Here is an 11,264-nt window from a genome sequence, read left to right on the forward strand (position 1 = left end):
CTAAGAAAGCCACCAAGTACCTTGGGTCTGGTACTGAGAAAACTCACCCCTGAGGCTCTGATGCAGGTGGCACCTGCCTTCAACAGGCCACACATTTGCACCCAAAGGCTGATGGGGTCCCATCCAGAGCAGGCCTCCAGAGGATAGGCACCTCATAAAGACCTGCCAGAGGCTAAGCCATCATCACGATGAAAAGACACCCAAGCTTCTTTCTCATCAGCCACCTTCTACTACTCTCTGCTCCTGGCACCCTGCCCTTTGGGGACCCAGATGGGCCTCTTGGATGAAGGGCAACTGGATATGAAGGGACACTCCCAATCTGAGGAGCTTGTTCAAAGAAATCAGTATAGGCTCCCTTCCTCTCACCAAATAGCCAGACCCAGGACCTAGGAGGGGATGGTGTGCTTGTTACTGCCATGTAGGCCCATTTTCCATGAAGAAAACCAATTGTTTTTTCACCACGATTTCCTTTTTTTCCAGCTCTTGCACCCCAATTGAGCCTCAGGTTTACCTGTGGTCCAGCCAGCTCTGAGGTCTGGCATGGCCCCTGGGGCCAGAGCAACCCTGGTCGCTCCCAAAGCATTTGGGCGGGCAGACCAGAGCCCTTTCTCAGGGGCAGAGCACAGAGACACAGCTGGAAAACCGGGACAATTAGTCAGCGGCCCGCGGCCGAGCCATAAAAACGCAGGAAGCGGCCACTGCAGGGCGGAGGGAATGGCTGTCCCCAATAAAGTGATTGTTCCAAAGAATGCCCACATTCCGAAGACACAGGCTTGAGCCTGGGCCTCGGCTTCCAGAGCTCAAGGCTTGGGAGGGGGCTGGGAATGGGGGGACAGAAAGAGGAATTGTGTCTCCAGGAAGAGGAGGAAGATGTTTGGTAGATCAAAAGTCTGCAGTGCCCACCACTTAACCTCCCACATTCCCACCCCATCAGGACTGCAGACTCCCACTTTCTCTCCCTCTCCCCCAACTCAGTGATTTGGGTTCTGTAATGGGGCTTGCAATTTATTTCCTATTTTATTTCCTGAGAGGTCCAATGACACTCAGCTGCCTGGGCCAGGCCAGTAGATCAATGGAGGACCTGCTCCTGTCTCCCACCTCTTGAGTGCTCAGCTCTCTGACATCCCTCCCCACCCCTGATTTTTAACCCTCTTTCTTGGGAGACCAGCAAGCAGGAGATCCCACACCCCTGGGTTAGTTCAGATCTTACTTGGGCCTGGCCTCTTTCTACTATGCAGCTTTGGTGGGTGTCATCTGTAAAACGGAGATGACAACACCAGCTTTGTTCCCCATCTAGGGAGATGTGAGGATCAAGGCAGATAAAGGGCACTGGAAGGAGCTCTCCAGAGATGAGAAGGTGAAGTGACAAATACCAGAGAGCGCTTGACAATGAGAACCGACAAGTGCAGATCTGGAGATGAGTGGCTAGCGTCCCGCTGGTTCCAAGAGCGCCTTCAAAAACACGCAGGCATCTTGCCCAGTCCGTGGATCGGGCCGCTGCGATTCTCAAATCCTGGTCCGTCAGCACAGTCCGGGCTCGTAAGTAGAGAAGGGCTGGAAGGCTCCCGCGGGTCTGCTGCCTGCAGTGGCTAAAACAGAGGCGCGTGCCTAAGACGAAGCTCACGGCGCCTTGCGCTCCAGTTGCGGCAGTTCACAAGCCAGGCCCTGCCACACAGGTCCCAGCAGCCGCCACCAAGCCCCGTGCCCCCGACACAGTGCATCAAAACCAAGGAAGATCCTTTCCCAACTCTTCCCCATTCGGAGCTCTCAAGAAGCAATCGGTAATGGCCTAGGTTCCCTTCCCCTCTCCTGGAGATGAAAGACAATTGTCTTCGGATAAAGCTTTGCTTTGTAAAGCAGAACGTGTTTTTAAGACAAAGTTATGACATGTACCTACGTACATATTATCAGAAACTCTGGCTCTCTTTTCCTTAATTTTTAACCACTCATTTAAGTAAACCTCTACGTGTAGGCTCGCTGAATTTTTGCAGACAACATACTGTGTCACCTGCACCCTGCTCAAAAAATGAGAACTTTGCCAGCACCTTGGTTTGACCGTGCTGGCTCTTGAATGCAAATGCTCTTTAAAACATTAATTGCTTTAATTTAACTGAAACCCCAAATGTGAGATGAACTCCGAGATGCAACCTGAAGCTAGGGTCATAATTTATCTCGTGGGAGAGGCAAGAGGTTTCCTTGGGGGAAGAAAAAATCCGGTTAGCAGTGACAGTTGTTTGGGGCCCCGCAGTCACAGTCGTTCTGGCCGAGAGCTCAAACAGGGCAGGAACCGGGCCCATCTCTTAGGGTTCCGCCGGTCGTCATCTCCCCCGTTGGTCAAAACGTTGTCATCAAAGTAATGGCTTCCCTTTTCTTTTCTCTTTGGTATAGAAGGAGCTTCTTGATGCCCACCACCCGACCCCGCAAGTGCATAAACACTGTTATTTAGTCTCCAAGCCCAGGTTCCCATCAAGACAGTTCTTCCCCCCCCCCACCCCCTCTTTTGCAAGTCTCTTGATTTCATTCTTTGAACCTGTGATTGGAGGTTAAAGTGCACCAGGTTGGAAGGAGGAAGCTCTTAACAATAAAGGTTTGAATATTTAGCTGTGATCGGGTCCCGCGTGCTCCCCCCTCTCCTTATCTTTTAAAATGCAAATCGTGTTTCGGGGGGTTGTGCGCAGGGTGCGCGCTGCGCCTCGACGTCTCCAGCCATTGGTGTCTGTGTCATTACTAATAGAGTCTTGTAAACACTCGTTAATCACGAAAGGCCGCCGGCCCGGGGCTCCGCACTCCAGCCTGTGGCGGGTCTTCCCCGCCTCTGCAGCCCAGTGGGAAGGAGGTGGGAGGACAGGAGGAAGAAAGGGAGGAGGGAGGAGGCCGGCCCGAGGGAGGGACCGCCTCAGAGGCAGAGGCGCCCGAGGAGCCCGCGGGACTCCGCCGGCCGGGGCGCCCGCTGCCGCCGCTCGCCGCGCCCCGTCGCCCCGTCGCCCCGTCGCCCCGTCGCCCCGTCGCCCCGTCGCCCCTTCCCCTCTGCGGCCTCCCGGCAGCCCCCAGCGTCGGCCCCCAGGCAGCATGGTGAGGTTCGCTGGGGGGCCCTCGCCACCATGTACGTGAGCTACCTCCTGGACAAGGACGTGAGCATGTACCCCAGCTCCGTGCGCCACTCCGGCGGCCTCAACCTGGCCCCGCAGAACTTCGTCAGCCCCCCGCAGTACCCGGACTACGGCGGCTACCATGTGGCGGCGGCGGCCGCGGCGGCCGCGAACCTGGACAGCGCGCAGTCCCCGGGGCCCTCCTGGCCCGCCGCCTACGGGGCCCCGCTGCGAGAGGACTGGAACGGCTACGCGCCGGGGGGCGCCGCGGCCGCAGCCAACGCCGTGGCGCACGGCCTCAACGGGGGCTCGCCGGCCTCGGCCATGGGCTACAGCAGCCCCGCCGACTACCACCCGCACCACCACCCGCACCACCACCCGCACCACCCGGCCGCCGCGCCCTCCTGCGCCACCGGCTTGCTGCAGACACTGAACCCCGGCCCTCCGGGGCCCGCAGCCACGGCCGCCGCAGAGCAGCTGTCCCCCGGCGGCCAGCGGCGGAACCTGTGCGAGTGGATGCGGAAGCCCGCGCAGCCGTCCCTCGGGAGCCAAGGTAGGCGGCGGCGGGGGCTGCGGGGCTGCGGGGCTCGGGGGCTCGGGGGCTCGGGGGCTCGGGGGATGCGGGGCCCGCCGCGCGTCGGGGCGGACGCAGGCGTCCGGAGCTGGCAGGGAGCCCCGCCGGGCGGAGACGCACTCGGCCGGCCTCGCCTGCGGAGCTTCTCTGCGGCGCCTGGGTCGGCGCCGGGCGGGAGCGAGGACTCTGGGCTCCCAACCCGTGTTCAGTGTAGGGCAGAGGGGAGCCTTCCTCTTTCCAGCGGTCCTCCGTTCGTACGGTCCCAGCACTCTCGGGACGCTCCCAGGGTCGTCGGCGAGCACCGCGGTGCAGGAGCGGGATCGCGTCCTCCGCTCTCGCTGCAGCCAGCGCTCGGTGCGTAGCTTCGAGCCCCGGGCGAAAGGGAGCCTCGCCCTGCACCGGGCCGGGCTTTAGAGCGTTTCCCTCCACGCCATCAAGGCGCTCAAGAAGAGTGGTGGCCCGGAGGACTGGGTGGCTGTGCGTGGGGCCAGGTTCGGCCATTCGGGCCAATTCAAGGGATCTCAAGAGCTCTGGCAAGCAGGGAGACCGGGCCAAGCTGCAACAGAGTTGCAAGTTGCAACAGAGGCCCCAGGAACCAAGGAGAAGGGAGCGCGCCCCGTCATTGAACCTTGGATTTGCAAAGGAGTTAGTTGAGTCAAAAGCTGGAGGGCCGCGGGCAAGATGTCCTGAGAGTCCCCCGCGGAGGGGGAAGGGGATTCAGCTTGGGCTCCAGACAGGGATCATTTCTCCCATTCTCCCACCCCTCCTTCCCAGGTCTCAGGGGTGTGTGTGTGTGTGTGTGTGTGTGTGTGTACACGCGCGGCTGCGTTCAAGAAGCTTGCTCAGGAGATGTCCCTGCTGCAGACATCCTAGGTTTGCCGGATTGTGGGGGCTCCTTAGTTCCGGGTCTGCCCCTCCTGGTATGGGGTTGTGTGTGTCAAAGTGGGAAGGAAGTGCGAATGCGAATAGGTGTGGTGGGAGAGTCCTGCTGGCGTCCCTTTTGCACTCCTTGAAGTCTTCCTAGCCCTCTGCACTTCCGCTTTTTTCTCTTCCCTTCTTTCTGGCCCTGCCCGACCCGACCCGCATGCAGGTTATGGCCACTTTTCAGACTTTTATAGCCAATTACAACCATATAAATCAGAGAAGCCATTGGGGGCTGTCTCTGGGCATCGGTATTTGCGTCACTGGGCACAGGCCGGGTGGGAAATGCCGCAGCCCAGGGAGAAGGCCACGGGGCCAGCCTCGAACCTCTTCTAGGTCCCTTCCCCAAGAGGAGGCGCTCCCGTCTGAGCAGAGCGCTTTCTCAGAAAAGGCTCCCTCGTAGGGAGCCTGCCTGGGGGTACAACTGGCAGCGATCGGGGGCCCTAAGGGAGACCTTTGGTGTGTCCTGGGAGAGTGGCCCCGGGGCCGGGCCGGGCGGGGGAGAGGGGGGTAGCCACAGGAGCCCAGGCCGCGGGGTCAGCAGATGAGAGGCCGCTGTGATGTCCCGCGCGGAGGTGGCAAGGCCGCAGTCGGCGCCGGGCGCCCTTGTGATGTTAATGTCTTGAGGCCGCGGCCCGCGGGCCAGAGCCCGACTTCTCTGCGGAGCATCATCTGTCAAGGGGCTAGGGGGTTGGTCCCGGGCCCGGCCCGCTTTGATATACACCTTCCCAGCCCTGCCATTGTCTCTTTTAGGGCCCGGAAAGAGGGTGGTGACTTTCGCAGTCAATAATGAATTCTCACAAGTCCCTCTCATCTCTCCCCTCCTCCAGCCCCCTCCTCGGTTCCCAGGGGGTGCGGGGCGCCTCCAAGGCCCTTGGGGCGCAAGCCGCAGAGCGCGCAAGGGCCCGGGTCACCGCGTTCCCGGCCGGTCAGGGGTTGTGCAAGGGGAGCACTGGAGCCAGAGCCGCGCGCAGGCACCCCAAGGCGAGCGTTGCTACTGGGATGTTCAGCGCGGAGAACTTTTCGCGCCCCGGCTCCCCAACCCTTGGGGGTGTCCTTCAGGCTCCCAGCTGGCTGCGGTGTCGGCCGCGCCTGACGCTACCTGCGTGACCTGGTCTGATTCTCAGTTTCCTTATCTGTAAAACGGGGCGACTGCCGCTGGCAGCCCCGAGTGGGCTTGGGGCGGCGACGCGTGTGAACGCGCCCTCCAGCTGGAAGGCTCTCGGAACGTGTTAGTTCCCTTCAGTTTCTTACAGGCCCGGGGTCGGGGCCGCTGCGCCCATTCAAATGCGCCTGCCGGGCCGTGTTTATGTTAATGCGCCTGGCGGGGAGGGGGATGAAAGCCGGGGCCGCCATTTGCTCAGTAGTGGTAATTCAAACAGAATGCGGTTGTTATTAAGGCATTGAAAGGGCTTTTCTTTGATAAGATCGCCTTGTCCTGCATTGTTTGCGACTGTGTTCCCCTTTCAGCGGCTCGGGGGAGCTCCCTCTGATCCGGCCTGTATCTTCCCAGGGCGCTTTTGTTGTGGTTTGCAAAGGGTTTTACCTGAACAAAGTCGGCCTGCGGAGCATTAAACACCTCCAAGAGACTCCCAGACCCTTTAGATCTTCCTGTAGGACTGGGCATTGGGCGACTGAACCTGTTCGGCTGCAGGAAGACCAGGACCTGGGGCCCACGAGGAGGGAAGAGCTCCTGGCCAGGGCCCAGCCGAGGGTTGACCCAGGGCAGACCCGGTGGAGACGCCAGGCTCGGGCCTGCTCCAACCGCGCGACGGGCACTATTTGTCAAGGCCCTTCAGTAAAACAATCAACCTGAGGTTTAATATGTTGACTCAATCCAATGAGCATAGATCACTGGTCAGGATAGCTCTGGCACAGTCTGTAGCAGAAATAAATGGGGGATTAAAAAAGAAAAAGTGACAAATGCCAAACCAGGTTCCGCCAGGTAGACGGTGCTGCCAGCGGGAGGGGCTCTCTGCCTGCCAGATCCCGGCTCAGAATTCCATCAGTTGGGCCTCGTAGGCCTGGGAGAAGATTCTGGTGACCCCAGAGAATCTATCAGCTCCTGCACCTGCCTTTCCACTTGTAATAAAGCAAACAGAAAGTAGCGCCGCCACCCCACACATTGTGCTGACGGGTGCCCAAGACCTGAGCTGTTCTTGGGGAGGGCTTCCATCTCTGGTGGGCCTGAAAACCCGAATATTCCCAGGACGCCGGAGATTGTGTCCTGCCCCGCTTCCCTTTGGAAGTTGCCTTCTCTAGGACAATATTTGGTTTACCAAAAGGGTGGCTGGGTTCAGCTATCGTAGGCGTCTGAGATTTTAGTTTTTCTTCACTTTTAAAAACCACTTAACCCTGAGGTTAGTTTAGTTGTCTTGGATAGCCTTGCACCCTGCCATCAGGACCCCCTGGGGGGTCTTGTCAGACTCGGCAGGAACCAGCCAAACCCTGGCCCCCTGGGGCGGCGGAGGAAGAGAAATGGCCCTGGGGTTAGGTAGGTTTGTCATTACCCATGACTGATGGGCCGCCTTGCAGTTCTCAGCCCTAACTTCTCCTTCCTCCGCAGTGAAAACCAGGACGAAAGACAAATACCGAGTGGTGTACACGGATCACCAGCGGCTGGAGCTAGAGAAGGAGTTTCACTACAGTCGTTACATCACCATCCGGAGGAAAGCTGAGCTGGCCGCCACGTTGGGGCTCTCCGAGAGGCAGGTGGGAACCGCCTTGCTCCCTCCGGGGGATCACTGGCTGCGGGCGGGTGGGGGTGTTCCTCGTGCAGGAGTTAGAAGCCAGACCCCAGAATCCACCTAGTTCTGTGAGCAGATTAAAGGAGGCTAGAGGGGCGCCCGGCTCGCTCAGTAGATAGAGCATGTGACTTTTGATCTCACAGTTGTTGAGTTCAAGCCCTACTTAGGTGTAGGGCTTGCTTAAAATAAGTAAATAAATAAATAAAGTAGGAGGATGGAGAACATTTCCTTCTGAATGCTTTTAGAAAAGGCTCCTTCTGCCTCTAGTTGTCTTTTTTGGATTTTTTTTCTCTCCTATTTTCCAGGGGGAAATGCAAGAAAATAAAAAAAAAACTGAGTAGTAGTCTAATCAGTCTAATCTGGAATTCTATTTGGGTGATAGAAGACTTAAAAGACCTATTTTCGGGATCCCTGGGTGGCGCAGCGGTTTGGCGCCTGCCTTTGGCCCAGGGCGTGATCCTGGAGACCCGGGATCAAATCCCACATCGGGCTCCCGGTGCATGGAGCCTGCTTCTCCCTCTGCCTGTGTCTCTGCCTCTCTCTCTCTCTCTCTGTGACTATCATAAAAAAAATTTAAAAAAAGACCTATTTTCTTTGTGCCCAGCACAATACCTGGGGGGGGGGGGAAAATTAATATAAGAGTCCAATCCCTGCCCATAAATACTAGAGGGAGGCTTGACTCAGGAACACTGTATATGGTTTAGAAAAAAAGGAAAACAGGCCAAATCCACCGCTGGGAAGCCCCATGTTAAATCTCATTCTCATGGGGTGCCTGGGTGGCACAGTCGGTTAAGCATCTGGCTCTTAGTTTCAGCTCAGGTTGTGAGATCAGGGTTGTGGGAATGAACCCTGTGCGGGGCTCCACGCTCTGTGCAGAATCTGCTTGAGCTCCTCTCTCCTTCTCCCTCTTCCCTCTGCTCCTCCCCTCCCTCCTTGTGTTCTCTCTCTCTCTCTCTCTCTCAAATAAATGGTTATATCTTTTTAAAAGATCTCATTCTCAGCTTTAAAGTGAGGAATATTACATTTCAGTTAAGTTTTGAGAGGTCAAAGGTTGTCATTTTGAAGTACATCCATGCTGGCCTTCTCTCGCTTGTTGTAGAAAGGGCTTTGCAGTTTGTTTTCCTTAGTTCTGAGACGCTGAACTCTCCCAGTAAAGTTATAGATAAAGGTTGCTTTGTAACGAAACCTGGTGAGAACAAGGAGGGAGGAAGGCTTTTCTCTCCTGAGGCTGTGCTGGGCTCCGGAAGGGCTCTGGCACTGAGCTGTCATGGGGCTCTCGGTTGAAAGGCTGGGAGAAGGTGTGGGGGGCCCTGAGATAGAGAAGGCACTTCTATAGTTGGAGAGGGAAGAACTGCTGCTAGTGCAGAAGGCCATCCTCCCTACACCAGCTTCTTCATCACCCTCTCTTCCTCCCCTCCCCTTTCCATTTCTAGGTTAAAATTTGGTTTCAGAACCGCAGAGCCAAGGAAAGGAAAATCAACAAGAAGAAGTTGCAGCAGCAGCAGCAACAGCAGCCGCCCCCGCAAGCCCCACCACCTGCACCGCAGCCTCCCCAGCCCCAGCCAGGTCCTCTGAGAAGTGTCCCGGAGTCCCTGAGTCCCGTGTCTGCCCTGCAGGGCTCGGTGCCTGGCTCTGTCCCCGGGGTTCTGGGGCCAGCGGCGGGGGTGTTAAACCCTACTGTCACCCAATGACCTACAGTGGCCTGCAGCAGCAGAGCGATTCTGGGCTGAGCCATGAGGAGCACAGACTCTGCTAGAATCCTCAGGAGAGACCCCCCTTCCCTCCCCTCCACAAATGTACACCAACTTACCTAGCTCTCAGAGAAAAACATGGGGGCCAGGAGCAAGGACAAGTGGGGTTGGAGGCCTCAAGGAAGACATTTTCCCAGATTTTTACTTCTTCTGGCCGGACTTTCTGCCAGCGAGGAGATGGGATCTGACAACTGGGGCTTCATTTAGTACTGGCAAAAGCATCGCCTGGACTGGCTGAACAGACCAAGCCTTCGTACCCCTCCTCCCCAGCTCTTGGCCTTCCAAATCTGCAGGATGCATCTCTGGTTGAAGCTAAGGGGAGAGAGGGACTCAGGGGGAACCCAGTGTTTGAAGCCAAGGTGGCTACTTGCCTACCGCCTGCCATTCAAGGGTCAGCTGGTTCCTCCTGCCGCAAGGGCAGGCAAGATTTAACTACAAAAGTCAGAGGCAGCTAAGATAGATACCTGGACCCACCAAAGACTGAAGAACCCCCAGGTCTTTGTCTTTCTTCTCTTCCTTTCCCAGACCAGGAAAGGCTTGGCTGGTGTATGTGCGGTGTATGGTGTGAGGGGCGTGGTTACTGGACTCCAGGCCTGACCAGAGGGCCCAGGACAGGGCCTTGTTTAGAAAGCCTGTCACCAGAGCTTCTCTGGGTTGAATGTATGTCAGTGCTATAAATGCCAGAGCCAACCTGGACTTCCTGTCATTTTCACAATCTTGGGGCTGATGAAGAAGGGGAGTTTTTGTTGTTGTTGCTGCTGTTTGGGTTGTGTAACATCCAGCCCAGCCTTTAAAAAGCCTTCTGGATCCATGGGGAGAGAAGTGATATGGTGAAGGGAAGTGGGGGTTATTTGAGCACGGTTGAATTTTTTTCTAAAAAGAAAAAAGGGGATAAATGAGCTTTCCAGATTTCAGATATTTATCCGAAATTATTATTTTTTTTTTTTAAGAAATGAAGTATCTTGTCTACTTGCAAGCTAGTATTAGAAAAATCAGGGAGGGCATGGAGAAGGTTATCTGGACAACCTCATTTTACCCCAGAGCGTCAGAGGCCTGAGGGAGCAGGTTCTGAGACCTTCCCTGCCCCCAAGCCTGAGCCCAACCTTGGATTGTGGAATGTGTGGTTCTCCTGGGGGTGCCTTTGGGCAAAATGCACATCTGCAGGGTCAGCTGCTTTACAGCTGCCCGGGGAAATTATGGGGGGTTGGAGTGAGAGTCCCCTCATAGCATCTCATCCAATCCACGCTGAGGCTGATGCAGGCATCCCCTTCCTCAACGATTTCCTTCACCCTAGGGATGCCCCACAATCCAGCTAGTTAAACATGAGCATTAAGGAAAAATGTTTTATTTTCTGTTCTCCCAAGGCAACATTTCCATGAATATAGTCTTCAGTGAATCACTGGGCATTTCCGTGAGCCCTTCTCTGTCTCCACTCCTTGCTCTGTGTCGGAAAACTCTCTCCCTTGCTCACCACTGCCTCCCCCTCCCCCGCCCAAAGAATTCAAGAGCCGGTACAAGGAGACCCTCTCAGTAGCGGTAGCTTGTTGTCTGGCCGATCCGCTGGGCACCGGGCCGCTGCCCTGGAGGTTTTGGGACCTGGAAGCCGCCCTGCTGGGCGCTCTGGGCCGGCGGGGCCTGGGGAGAAGGGCTTTGCGCGCCGTCTCGGTGTTCCCACGAGGATCTTCGAGCTCTAATCACGGCCCCAGCAGAGGGAGGAGGTGGCCCGAGGGTTGGGGAGGCAGGGCAGGGCAGCGAGACCCGAACCCCGCCTGCAGCGGCCCCCGGTTCCGCGGCCCCTCCTGGTGGCAGGCCGCGCCGGACCGAGAAGGGGGCTCTGGTGGCCCGGCCCGCGGGCGCCCGGCTGCGAGGCGGACTCGCGGACGGACGGAGAGCGCCTGCCTGGGCCGCCTCCGGGGTTGGGGGTCCGCCGAGCCGGGGGCGGCGTTCCGGGCCCGCCTGCCAGCCCCCCACCCGCCGGGCTCCGTGCCCCCCGGCGCGTCCGGCCGCGGGGAGGGAGGGGAGTGCGGACCCGCACCCGGCCGCGCCCACACGCCCGCCCGGGCCGCCGCCGCCGTTGCTATGCGTTGCTGTGAAACGCCTGTCAATAAACCCTGTTTGGACAGTGGAGCAAGAGCACAAGGGTTGTTTGCTTAGTGGTTAGAGGTTCAAAAGTCAGCATTGT

The 11,264-nt window shown here is 57.6% G+C and overlaps 1 protein-coding gene across 2 annotated transcripts; it reads left to right on the forward strand.

Annotated features, from left to right (window-relative positions):
• The first annotated feature begins 2,960 nt into the window (after positions 1 to 2,960).
• Positions 2,961 to 10,492, forward strand: CDX2 (caudal type homeobox 2). Of its 2 annotated transcripts, none has more exons than XM_038573394.1 (3): positions 2,961 to 3,642; positions 7,151 to 7,292; positions 8,765 to 10,492. In XM_038573394.1, exons 1-3 carry the CDS (start codon positions 3,102 to 3,104, stop codon positions 8,904 to 8,906), a joined length of 825 nt encoding a protein of 274 aa, XP_038429322.1. In that variant the 5' UTR covers positions 2,961 to 3,101; the 3' UTR covers positions 8,907 to 10,492. The 2 variants fall into 2 exon arrangements, with proteins under 2 accessions (XP_038429322.1, XP_038429321.1); XM_038573393.1 differs by having other exon boundaries at positions 2,974 to 3,642; positions 7,151 to 7,296.
• Positions 10,493 to 11,264: the final 772 nt, after the last annotated feature.

This window comes from Canis lupus, chromosome 25, assembly GCF_011100685.1.
Source record: "Canis lupus familiaris isolate Mischka breed German Shepherd chromosome 25, alternate assembly UU_Cfam_GSD_1.0, whole genome shotgun sequence".
In the NCBI taxonomy this organism is placed as follows: domain Eukaryota; kingdom Metazoa; phylum Chordata; class Mammalia; order Carnivora; family Canidae; genus Canis; species Canis lupus.